The 13631-nt window shown below is 46.2% G+C and overlaps 1 protein-coding gene across 10 annotated transcripts in view; it reads left to right on the top strand.

Annotated features, from left to right (window-relative positions):
* znf532 (zinc finger protein 532) overlaps positions 1-3220 on the top strand; it is a 76534-nt gene extending 73314 nt beyond the window's left edge. For all 10 annotated transcript variants that reach the window (XM_042335884.1, XM_007903087.2, XM_007903096.2 and 7 more), the window contains 2 exons: positions 511-655; positions 1045-3220. In XM_042335884.1, coding sequence (XP_042191818.1) covers positions 511-655; positions 1045-1545 — 646 coding nt within the window. In that variant the 3' untranslated portion in view covers positions 1546-3220. The remainder of the gene's footprint in view (positions 1-510; positions 656-1044) is intronic.
* The last annotated feature ends 10411 nt before the right edge of the window (positions 3221-13631 follow it).

Genomic DNA, 13631 nt, shown 5'->3' with positions numbered 1-13631 from the left:
AACTACACTTTATAGAATTATCCTGCACTTTTTGAATTTTCTGAATGCAAGAATCATTCTTATTACTACTGTTATTGTAGTCCTCAGGTTAAGGAGGGAAATTTGTCCAGAAATTGGCAATGAATCATTCAGTGAGTGCTCACGTGTACATGGAATCCTGTAGTGTAGTGGTTACTGCGCTCGCCTCGCAAGGGAGAGGACCCGGTTCGATTCCCGGACGGAGCAAAACCTAGGCAAGTTTCCTTACACCACACGCCTCTATTTATCTAGCAGTAAGTAGGAAACCAGTTGTTAGCTGATTGGCGGATCGTTTTCCGGGGGTAATAATTCCTCACCCTCCCAAAAAGTGGGACACTGCTGTGCGTAATTAACTGCCATTTTCTGTCCACAAAATATGCAGTCAATTCACTTTACAATATGTTCTATGAAGCGCTTTGAGGCGCCTCAATGACGTGATAAGGCGCCATATCCAATGCAAGGATTATTATTATGATATTCTGTTTCTCCTAGGAATTGCCCAGATTCGAAACGCACATTCACCAAAAGGTTTATGCTGGAGAAACATATACGTCTCATGCACGGCATTAAAAACCCTGACCTGTCCCAGATGACAGAGGCAACAACCATAGTGGAGTCCCCTAAGGAAGAGAATGTGGTGAGTAGAATTGTTTTATCCTGGGATACACACTTTTCTTACTAGTGCTGTTAGGCTCACTGCTTAGACGCAGGGTCGGGGAATATCCAGAGTGGTGGTGGTGGGGTGGGGGGGGGGGCGGAAAGCCTGACAGCCTGACCACTGATGGTGAGTCGGTTAGGCCAGAGGATGTCTGCTGAGCGAAGGTAGGGTTTGAGGATGTTGAAACAAACCACCAAATGTAAATTGAAGGCACCAGCAGTTCTGAATTGACAAGTGGCAGTGCTGCTTCGGACACTTCAGCGATGTGATAAGGCACTATATCAAATGCAAGGTTATATTTCTCGTTGCTCGGAATTGGGAGCGAGCGTGATGGTTTGTGCTACTTGGAGCTTTGCTGTCTCTTTCAGATGTCATCGCCGCCAAAGAGGAAGCTGGAGGACACTGTGATGGAGATCAGGAGTCCTGCCCGAGGAGCCATCACGCAACCGTTAAAGAAGCTGAAAATCAATGTCATCAAGCTGAACAAGTGCGCCGTGTGTGGCTTTACCACAGAGAACGTGACTCAGTTCCAAGACCACCTCCCGCAGCACAAAACTGACGGCTCCACGTGCCAGTGCAGGGAGTGCGGGCTGTGCTACACCTCGCTGCAGTCTCTCACCCGGCACCTGTTCATCGTGCACAAGATGAAGAATGCCCAGCAGGTGGCCCGGCAGAACGGGGCCAGGGAGGACAGCGCGGCCGACAGCAAAGCCACCTCGGAAGACAGCCAGGAGGAGGGCATGCTGACGGACAAAAAGTGTAAAGTCTGTTCCAAGACATTTGAAAGCGAAGCTGCCTTGAACACACACATGCGGACACATGGAATGGCCTTCATAAAGTCCAAGCGTTTGTGCGCGACGGAGAAATGAGGAGCGTTCTCGCCACTCGGACGCCCGCATTTTTCTAATAGGTGGGTTGGGGGTGGAGGGGGGGTCAGGGGAAGGGGGAGAATACGCTCCCGCCACTCCCCGCCCGCCCAGAAAGGGCCACTCCCTGCAGGGGTGAACACTCGGCCTGGTGTCGCTGTCACACGTTCCATAAGGACCCTCTCGGAACCATCTGGAAATGCTGATCCTGGGCAGCCGCGTAGCTAACCCCGTGGCGGTCTCATGTCTAAATCCACAGTCGGTTGATTTGGGGAAAAAAAGGAAGAAACTCGACACTTTTTAAGAAGTATACATTTTTGTACTGTTGCAATACATCCTTTTACTCACTCTGTACTTTTTATGCCACCAAACAAGTTCTCTCTTGTGGTTCCCACAAAGCTTGTGCAATTTGGTCACCATTCAGTGAATTTGATCTCTCGGGCACTAAGGAACTAATGGCATTCACTAAAGGCGTTATTTCAAAGAAAAACTCACGTACACACAAAACAGAGGAGAGGGGAGTCAAGTCTCACATAAACAGTATTTTGCTCGTGTCTAGTTCGGTTGAAACTCTTTTGGCCAAATCTTCAGTGTTTTTTTTAAATGAATTGAAAATGTGTTTCTAATGGACCAAATTAAGCAGGGCTGTATCACATTGTCATGTTATTTTGAAAACCCTGGTTTAGTCGCTCAAAAAGGTATAATATGCAGAAGGGAAACAGAAAAAAATCAGGAAAATAACCCTCACATGAGCTTGTGTTTCCATATATAATGTGAGCACATTACAGCCCAGGTACTGTGAATGTTCTATTTGTGAGCAGGTTTATTATCAATTACTTTTTTTCCGCATCTTGGATCAGTTGGTCAGTGTTATTTTCCTAATAAGTATTTACAAGAGAGAGATTACTTGAGCGCGTGTGTGTGTGTGTGTGCAAGAGCAAGCGATTGTCATTTTTGTTTGGTTTCGAAGTATGAGTGAGTGAGCGAGCGAGCACTTAGCGATGAGTTGTTTAAAGGCAAGCTCCTATTTAAATAGCAATGTTACTGTTGTGTGAACAGGACGATTGAAATCTTACAGACTGACTTTGCAGACAGAGAGCACTGGTCCTTTCGATTTGGGTCCTTGATCATTTTAGAAATCTAGCTGCTCTTTTATCCAGTGGTTGGAACCTCCCCTCCACCCCTCTTGCAATAACACATATGAGACTTTGTCTTGCCACATGTTCTTGATACACTTATCACTGTTTTGATGAAGTGCCCCCTTCTCTCCTCTCCTTGCCTCTGTTCCTTGCCCTTAGTTTTTCTTCCAGTTTATTCACCTGACGTCATCGATTGGTTGGTCTGTGCTTAGAGTTACTGGTGCATTATCTAATGTCCAGGAGAATCCTTTAGACCCAGAAATTCTAATGGTCTTAGGCTTAAGACAAATGTACAACATTTTAGGAAAGTTTTAAAGATGGGAATTTCACCTTAAGGCTGAATTTCTGATTTTCAAATGCTGCGCAATTTTAAGTGTTTAGGACAGAACGTCAATCCACTTTGTAAAAGTTTGCAGTGCTTATTCCCTACCACTAGGAGGGCTCACTTAGCACTATTGTGGCACCCAGTGGTGTTGCTTAGCAAATGCAGGTAAAAGTGATAATAATAATAATCCTTGCATTTGATATAGCGCCTTATCACGTTTTGAGACATCTCAAAGCGCTTCACTGTGAAGTGAATTGACTGTAAGCTTTGTGGGCTATTAACCTGTCGAAGAAATAGGGGTGAGGGCGGTTTGAAAAGCATGACAAAACAGGTTGGCGTAAGTAAAAGTGTCTTCTAAGGCAATGGGTTATGCTGAATAATAGTCCTGCAAGGTTATTTTTTTTCTTTAATTTCATCTACGTTTCTGATGGGGTACTGGTTAGCGACGAAAAGTGGTGAACAGTTTCTTCCACATTATGGTTGAATCCCGTTAAGATCGATAGGGTCAAAGTCCACACCATGTTTGTGGAGGGTTTCAACAAAAACAACAACAAAATTACATTTATAGAGCACCTTTCATGTCGGGAGGATGTCCCAAGGCACTGGACAGTCGGATCAGGACCAGAGCATGGGTGAGGGACGGCAGAGAGGTGGGAGGGTGACTGAAGGCACGATCAAAGAGGAGGGTCTTGAGACCGGCCTTGAAAGAGACAAGAGAGGAAGCGAGGCAAAGATACTGTGGGATGGAGTTCCAGAGTGTGGGGGAAGAGAGGCTGAAAGTCCGGCCACCGATGGTAGGGTGAGTCAGGCAGGAGACATGGAGCAGGCCGGAGCCCGATGAACGGAGGGAGCGGGCAGGTTGGTAGGGAGTCAGCAGGTCAGAGAGGTAGGAGGGGGTAAGGCCATGGATGGCCTTGAAAGTGAGGACGAGGATCTTGAATTCGATCCTCCGAGGGATGGGGACTCAGTGGAGTCGGGTGAGGGTGGGAGTGATGGGGTCACGGAGCCTGGTGCGTGAGATTACAGGAGCTGCAGAGTATTGGATGATCTGCAGCTTGTGAATTTCTCAACCCAGAAATTCCTGGGGCTGAACCACTGCTCTTTACACACTCGAGGACATATGGGATGCTGGTGTGGAAAATAGAGGGAGGTGGTCCTTTGGAGGCTGGAGAAGTTAATTTATAGGCAGATTTGCTCTGATCTAATCCATTGCCATGCCTGACCTGGGACTGCAGCCCCTGACAACTCGGTACATAGAAAGTTCTGTTCCAAAGCAGTGAAATTCTCTCATCTTGATGAGCATCACTTTACTGCAGATTGTTTTTCTCTGGCGGGGTGGGGCAAGAGAAACAAAAACCTGAGTGTGATAATACAGTCACCATTGCAGCAACCACATCTCAAGGCTTAGCAGGACATTGACACCACAGACAGTTTCAGAGGAGGCTCTTCAAAGAACGTAGCCTACCTGATGTGTCAACGCCTGCTTTTAAGTAGATTTAAGGTTTTCCCCCATACAGTCATTGTGATTGGCCTCTAAGCTCACAGTCAAACTCTTCCAGCACCTTGGAAGGTGAAAGGCGCTATACAAATGTAATTTGTTGTTGTTGAGACAGAGAAGGAATTTAAGATTCCATGCCTCTCTCGTGAAGTCTAAAAACAGTGGATGCTTTAAGTTGAGATTCTTCCCAAACCTTCCCCCACCCCCCCCAATTCTGCACATCCGTACATTTTAGTTTTCGCAGCATCTGGACACAGAAGGAAACAAGATGAGAATCAAGATGTAATTCCACAGTTGAGCTGGGACTGTGCACAGGGCAGCTGTGCTTACCCACTGGTACTGTTATATCAGCCAGGGATATCATGTGGGACGTTTAATTGTTACGGGGTGCGCACTACACTACATTCTCTTTAAATTCTAATGATAACGGTAAAGCTACATTCTTTGAAGCGCGAGGATTTTTTTGTACACGATACGTGAAGATTTATATTTTTGTATTTTTTTCGTCGTCAATTATGGTACAACCGGAAATGTTTTTAACTCTTTAAACAAAAAGTATCGGCGGGGTCGGGGTGCCCCGAGTTCACTCCCTGCTTTTACTCGATGCAGATTGAGCAGATTGGTTTATATAGCTGGTTTGGAGCTGGTTTATATAGAGCAGAGCTCCCACTCGCACATCATGCCCCACTCACTCCTCTGTTCCCTTGGTTGCAGCACCGACCAAAGTAAGCCCGTTGCCCCATCGTTCGTTTGAACCGCCGGATCGCAATTTCGCCTGTCATCTGAAGGTCCCATGAAAGATCATTACCCAGGAGCTTGGACAACAGTGGGGAACTTTCCTTCGCTGCTGATGTTCTGAATTCACTGATATCCTGAATTGACTGACACCCTTCGTCCCCCATCCCTCCACCCCCCCCCCCCACCACCACAAACACCTAATGATGAGGGTTGTTTTCATGAACTGATAGTACCTTAGGGTATGGGACGGGAGGAACCAGGGCGCGAGTGACAAATAATGACGTAACATGAATTTGCAGTAGGACTGGTCACACTCCAAACAGAGCCAACTCCGGACATGATGATGTATTTTAAAAGCAGGTTGATGTGATCTCGGCACCAAGGCCTCAATTGACAGAAAATCATGATACAGGATTAAAAAAAAAACCACAAACGCTCTTCTGTCTTCTGTTGTGAATTCCTCCCAATGTAAGTCTAAGCTTCAACTCATAATTTTTTTGAGGCTTTTATATCTTGTGTGTTTAGTTCAATACAAATTTTGTACTTTTTTAAACTGATTTTTTTTTTGGTGTAGAACTTTACAAATGGCATGGAGAAATGTAGCCATCGTCTTGTTTATGTTCCTCTAGGGCGTGTCTTGCTGCTGTTGTTGATAGTGAAGTATGTCAGCTGTAATCTCATCGAGAGTTTAAACATTTAATAAATGTTTAAAAAGTATTTNAAAAAAATTCCGAGTGCAAACAGCTCTCNTTTTTTTAACTCTTAAATAATGAGAAGAATCCTTGCATTTGATATCACGTCATCGAATCGTCTGAAAGTGCTTCCCAGAATATACTGTGAAGTGGATTGAGTGACCAAATTATTATTATTTGTTTGTTTTTAAAGGGTTTGTTACACCGGAAACGATCAGCCAATTGATTTAAAAAACGGGTTCCTACTTACCTTATCCCGGAGTCCCTTCCCGTCACCCCCTCCCTTGCCGCCTTCAAAGCAACACCTTCCTCTTTGACCGTGACTTCTGTCCACCTCCACCCCCCCCCCCTTGATTCCAACCCCTGGTATGGGTGTAAACTCTTCACTGTCCTCAGCCTTGGGACGTTCTCCTGAGATGTGAAAGCTATAAAGTTATATAAATGCAATTTGTTGTTGTTTTTGTTCCACGGCACAGTTTTGAATTTCGTAAGGATTTTATTTTTAATTGAGTTCATTGAAACAAAACCCAGAAACACTGCTGATGGCACCAGACACCACCTCAGCCCAGCCCCTACAGTTAGCACTTTTGTATAGCGACTTCTTCCAGATAACGGAAGGAGCGGTCAGCTGGCCTTGATTTAACGTCATAATAATGATCCTTATGTTGGGTATATAGCACTTTTCACATCAGGAGGGTGTCCCAAAGCACAGGTTATACCATAAAGTGGATTAACTGTGTTTGTGGGTGAACGAGGCAGCCAATTGCGCACAGCAAAGTCCCACAAACAACCATGAAGTGAGTGGACTATTTTATTTGGGGATTATTGGCCACAACACTGGGAGAAACTCCCTGCTCTTACTCAACAACAACAACAACTTGTATTTATATAGCGCCCTCCCAGCCGGACGGCGTCTCAGAGCGCTTCACAGTAACGGATCCCGGGGCCGAGCCAGGGATCCATTGCTGTGAAGTGCTCTCAATAGTGAAGCACTACTCAATAGTGCCATGGGATCTTTAGCATCTACCTGAACAGGCAAATAGAGCCTTGGGTTAACGTCTCATCCGAAGGACCTAATTCTGATAATATAGAGTTCCTTCCCCCCCACACACCCCCTCCCCCAGCACTGCAATGGAGTGCCGACCTAGACTATCAGTTTAAAGGTTTTCTTCACTTTTTCAAAAGGGAAACTGGCTTCCAAATGATGATCAAAACGCAAAATACTAGATGCTGTAAATCTGAAACAAAAGCAGAAGTTGCTGGGAGCACTCAGCGGGTCAGGCAGCATCTATGGAGAAAGGAAAGTGAATCAACATTTCGGGTCCACGACACTTTGTCAGAACTTTTTTTTGGAAGACATTAGGACCAGAAAGGGCAAGATAGTGAGAAATCATCCAAATGATTATTCCTGTGCAGTATTCATTCCAATACACAGGAAATTTCCACATGTAGATGGGATGCACAGAATTCTTTCTGGTTTAAACATGGCGATTGGTTTCCGCATGTGTCAGCCAGACAATCTAGTGATCATACAAAATGATGACTGAATTTAAGAATATTCCAAAATATGGCAACCCGGTTGTTAGGTGATTAGGGGAATCACTTTTCGGGGGAAATAATCCCTTCAAAAAAAATAAATAATTTGGTCACTCAATCCACTACTGTTTGTGGGAGACTGCTATGCACAATTGGCTGCTGTGTTTCTCTCACAAAATACAGTGAATCCACTTTACAATATGCTCTGTGAAGTGCTTTGAGACATCTCGAATGATATCATGATAAGGCTTCACATGCAAGGATTATTATTATTTTAAAGGCGAGATCGGGGTTTAAAGGTTCTTCTGCTGCTGCAGTTACTCTCCCACCCACCGAGCCAACTTCTCAAATCACTCCTCTCAATAGATTCATTAAAACAAAGATTCATAGGAAAGTCATTGAACAGAAGGAGGTTGTTAAGCTCATTGTGTCTGTGCTCGTGCTCACTCCCCCGCTGGTAGCTTTACAGAATTATAATAAATTACAGTGGTAGAAAGAGCCAATTGGACGCATTGAGTCTGCATTGATGATACCTCCTCAGACGGAACTTTTCCTTCTGATCCCAATATGCTGCTTTTTCTTCTAAGCCCTTTTTGGAAGTTTGTCGGAAGCAGTAGGCACTGTGAGTACTGCTGAATTTTAACCAGTAAAAATTGTGCAACTTACCATAGCGTATTCTCTACCTCCCGGAGGGCCACATCTCACTCATCTAATTCTGGAGAGTATTAGCCACGGGTTGGCAAGAGTCAAGGCTTTGGGAACCAGGTGTTTAATTAGCTAAGTTTAACCACTGTGTCAGTCGGGTGCAGTGAATGCGGTGTAGTGGTAGTGCTCTCGCTTCTTGAGTCAGAAAGTTGTGCGAAACTGGCTGCCATGATTCACTCACAAAATACACGTTACAATATATCCTGTGAAGCGCTTTGAGATGGCGCAAAAGGTGCTATATCAAATGCAAGGTTTATTGTTATTATTGAAACCGCAGAGTTTACTATTGAAAGCATTTTATAGTTAGTTACCCGCTGCTTCCCCACCCTACCCGTTAGTCCGTCATTTACAGTCAACAAGAGCTGAGTGGGAAGAATTTCAGCTCCAGTGACTGGTATCTTCCCTTCCAAGTCCTACTAACAAACAAGGCAGACTGGTTCATCATGAACAGAGCCTTAGAATATTGTGGATTGTTGACACCAGTACAACAACAACTTATATAGCGCCCTCCACGCAGGGTAGCATCTCAGAGCACTTAACAGCGGTGGAGCCTGACTTGTAGCCGGGGGGAGAGGGAATGTGGCCGTAAGCACGGTCGAAGAGGAAGGTTTTCAGGCCTGACTTGAAAGAGGGGAGAGAAGGGGCAAGATGAAGGGACTGAGGGAGAGTGTTCAAGAGCTTTTGGGGCGTAGTGGCTGAAAGCGACCTCCGATAGTAGGGCGGAGAGTGTGAGGGACGAGCAGGAGGCTGGTGCTAGTCGAGCAGAGGCGCCGGGTGGTGGATTGGGATGTGAGGAGGTCAGAGAGGTAGGGAGGTGGATTTGAACATGAGTGTGAGGATCTTGAAGGTATTGGGCTACCTCAAAGGATTGACTGAACTCTGATATACAATTATGAGCCAAATATGCCACAAACAGATCCCACCTAACAACCCCCCAACCCAGGAGGACAGTCATCAACACGTTGCAGTCATATGGTGCTCTTCACGTAGGACGTCTTGTCGTGCTTTACAATGACTGGGTCAGACACTGAGCAGGAAAGAGATGGCAAAGGAAGAGGTGACCATAAGCGTGGTCAAAAAGCCAGGTCTTAATGTGCAACTTTGGGACATATAGAGGGGTGAGGAGGGTGAGATGGAGGGTGAGGTGGGGGGTGAGGTGGGGGTAGATCGAGGGACTTCCAGAGGTAAGCAACATAGAATCGTAAAATTTGGTTAGCGATGTGGAACTTGAGTAGTAGCCGCTTAGCTCTCTGTGAACTAATGAAACCTTGGCTATACCAGCGCAAAAACCTGGACTCCAGCTAAGAACCTTCCAGCAGCTGTTGTCTCAAGCCTCAGACCTTCCTCATCGGCAATTCAGTGGACATTTGCCTTCAGCTTGGTCGAGGGATCCACACGATTCAAGTGAGTTATGGAAGTCCAAGTCTACTGCCGTGTCCTAGGTTTAGTCATCAACAACTGCTAATTGATTTGTAAGACCCCACTGTTTCCTCCAGAGCAGCTTTTAGAAGCTCAGTATTAACACTGGCACCTCCCGCGTTACCATACCTAATAATAATCCTTGCATTTGATATAGCGCTTTATCACATCTTCGAGACGTCTCAAAGCACTTTGGAGGATATATTGAGAAGTGTAGTCACTATATTTTGTGGGCAAAACACAGCAGCCAATTTCACACAGAGGTGCAACAAACAATCATGGATTGAGTGACCAATTTTTTTAAGCAATTATTACGACCGGAAAAGCAACCCATCAATTGACTAACAACCGGTTTCGTATTTACTGCCAGTTAAATAGAGGATAGGTAAAGTACATTACATTGCATCGTGGAGTCCTGTAGCTCAGTGGTTAGAGCACTCGCTTTGCAAGTGAGAGACCTGAGTTCAATCCCAGGCAGAGGGCGAAACCTTGGGCAAGTTTCCTTACTCCACACAGAGCCTAATAATAATCCCTCCAAAAACCAAAAACAATAATAAATTGGTCATTTTCAATCTACGACTGTTTGTGGGACATTGCTGTGCGCAATTGGCTGCCGCGTTCGCCCACAAATATATAGTCAATTCACTTTACAGTGTGTTCTGTGAAGCGCTTTGGGACGTCCTCCCCACGTGAAAAGCGCTATATCAAATGCAAGGATTATTATTATTAATGTAATTCCTCCCAGCGGACTGTTTCATTTCAGTACTCAATCTGCTCAGTGCATGCAGCCAGATCTTGTAACCTCCATGCAGATGGATCACTGCTACGTCCTGGCAGTGGGGAACAGCGCTTAAAAACGGATCTTTCTATCTCAAAGCGAGAACAGTGGCCATCTTGCCCTGCATTCGCTCCTCCATCAAATTCACTCCAAAAATTATAAATTATAAAACAAAACTGGCAACTTATCCTATTGCTCTTTGCCAGATGCAGCAGTATTTGACTACTTAGTATTCACGTTGGTTTCTAACTAATCTTGCCCTGCGAAGTGCTTTGAGACGTTGCTTTAGAGCCGCTACATAAATGGAAATAAAAAAGTGCGTAAACCCGCTCAGATTATCCAATTTGTCAGCACTGAATGTACTTTCTTACAACACCCAACGCTAATCTTAGTGCATATCTGAAATTCCAGTGTGCACTCGAAATCTTGTGGATGTGGATCGGGGAAGGAAGAACACACTTTGAAATGAAAGACGGACAGGGACAGACAAGCAGGGAAGACAATGGATGAAAGAGTATTCAAGTTTTATTTTTGGTGAAAGTTGATCAGTGAAAGACAATTTGCTCCTGGTTAAAAAAAAATCGTCGCATTATTTCTTCATTATCTGGGAATGCAACAGCAACTTGTATTATTGTAATAAGAATAATAGCAATCCTTGCGTTTTATAGAGCGCTTTATCACATCGTCAAGATGTCTCAAAGCGCATCTCAGAATATACTGTAAAGTGAATTAACTGTATTCTATGGGTGAAACACGGCAGCAAATTGCGCACAGCAGTATCCCACATACAGTCGTGGATTGAGTGACCAAATTATTATTGCTAATTTAAAGGGTTTATTACCTCCGGAAAGTGATCCACTTTCGGCTAATAACCGGGTTCTTACTTATTTCTAGGTAAACAGAGGCGTGTGGAGTAGGAAACTTGCTTAAGGTTTCGCCCAGCTCGGGAATCGAACCCGGGTCCTCTTGCTTGCGAAGCGAATACTCTAACCAATACGCAACTGGACTCTAAAAAGGGTAGCGTGAATGCAGTACGCACACAGCGCAGCTGGTTTGCGGATTGAGTGCGCACTGTATTTTTAGGTGGGATTCGCATTCCATGCACACGAGCAGATTCGCAACATGAACCTACATTGAGTTTGCACCTTTTGTTTGGGGGGGTCACACGTGGAAGCTGGTACCGGGCCCAAGTAGAAACCCATCACAATGCTTAAAGAGTACCCAAACCAGATGCACGCCACCTACACATTGGAAATTTGCCTGTGAAATGGGCACTCTCTCTCCCTGTAGGGACGTACCCTACTTACCTACTTCTGGAGAATATGAGACACAGGTTGACCAAGGCTTGGGATCCTAGAATGTCCATTGGGTACTGTTGGAATGTAAACTCATGTAACTTGCCATTGAAAGAATTAGCTGGTCTCTCATCGGCAGTATCCTGGAGTCCTGCAGATCCGCCTTGCTCAAGAACCCGTCTCAAGACCGCCATAGAGGATAGTGATAGTGCCATACGATTTGGAGTCAACTGACATCATGGGATTCCCCCATGAGCTCACTCAACTCCCCCTTCTCTCTCCCCTACTGCCTGACACGGTCAACCAGTCTCTCTCTCCTCAGGCTCTGTTCCACTCCCTCTGAAAACCGCTCTCATCACACCCCTCCTCAAAAAATCCACCTTCAATCCCTCTATCTCTTACTCTTCCGTGCCAAAGTCCCAGAAGGCATTGTCGCAGGTCAACTTCGTCCACACCTCTCCCTCCACTCCCTCCTCGAGCTCCTGCAGTCTGGTTTTCGCCCTGACTGCCCTCAGCACAGAGACAGCCCTTGTCAAAGTCACAAATGACATTCTCTCTATCTGTGACCAGGGCTTCCTCTGCCTCCTCGTCCTCCTGGATCTCTCTGCCGCGTTCGACATAGTCGACCACTCCATCCTACTCCATCAGCTCTCTTCCCTCATCTATCTTTGTGGGACTGCACTCGCATGGTTCAAGTCCTACTTAACCAACTGCCTCCATTTCATCTCAACAAATGGTTTCTCCTCCCACCCCCGCCTGGTCACCTGTGGGGTCCCCCCCGAGGGCTCACTCCTGCTGATCTAAACTCCCCAACCTCCCTGGGTTCTCCCTCAAACTCATCCAACCAGTGTGCAACCTAGGCATCAGGTTTGACCCCCAGCTGTCCTTCCTCCCCCATATCCGTTCCCTGACCAGGACCACTTTCTTCCACCCCCGCCACATTGCCTGCCTACGACTGTACCTTACCCCAAATGCTGCCGAAACCCTCATACATGTATTTGTCACCTCCTGCTTGGATTACTCCAACACACTCCTCGGCGGTCTCCCCAGCTCCATCATTCACGAGATCCAGCTCATTCGTTCACTCTGCAGCCTGCATACTGACCCGGACCAAACTCCATACCCACATCTCACCAGTTCTGGCCCAGGCTCCACTTTTCTCTCCGACCGTGCTGATGGCCAGTACGCCTTCCCCCCGGCTCGGAGTCAGACTCCATCACTGTTAAGCGCTCTGAGACTCTACCCTGCGTGGAGGGTGCTATATAAGTGCAAGTTATTGTATATATGCAATAAACTCTGGATAACTCAAACTTGGCTTAAACCACTTAAGTAGCTATGCTGTCAATAACTTGGAAGCTCCCCATGAAAAATGTTAATAAGGGACTCCACTTTACTTGTCACTCCACTTAACTCATAACTAGTCCCATTCGTGAAAATCTTGTAAGTTCTTACTTCAGATAACTTGTCCTATAAGATGGCATCTTGCATCACAGAGGCCTGCAGCCCTATCCTGTGAGTGGTGCAGGTGCTTGGGCATGCATGGTCAGATGTATCACAGAGGCCTATGGTCTATTGGTGGACTATGCTGTGCCTACCTCCCACCCTATCCTGTAACAGGAGATCACTATGACCTCCTAACCTCCTACCAACCTGTCCCCTCCCTCCGCGCAGCGGGCTCTGGACCTCAACACATCCTCTGTCTTGCCCGTCCCACCATTGGCGGGCAGGCTTTCAGCCTCTTTGCTCCACCCTCTGGAAATCCATCTCACAGTCCCTCTGCCTCGATCCATCCGTTACCTCCTTCAAAGCCCATCTCAAGATCCTCCTCTTTGACAGTGTCTTCGGTCACCCTCCTAGCCCTCCTCTCCCCGCCCTCCTCCCCTCCTGATCCCAACCAGCAACTCGGGTGCGGATATCCCTGACTATCCAGCGCCTTGGGACATCCTCCTGACATGAAAGCTGCT

The sequence above is a fragment of the Callorhinchus milii genome, unplaced genomic scaffold (genome assembly GCF_018977255.1).
Source record: "Callorhinchus milii isolate IMCB2004 unplaced genomic scaffold, IMCB_Cmil_1.0 Scaffold1, whole genome shotgun sequence".
Lineage (NCBI taxonomy): Eukaryota > Metazoa > Chordata > Chondrichthyes > Chimaeriformes > Callorhinchidae > Callorhinchus > Callorhinchus milii.
The sequence above is the reverse complement of the archived record's forward strand: the minus strand, read 5'-3'. Positions and strand labels throughout refer to the sequence as shown.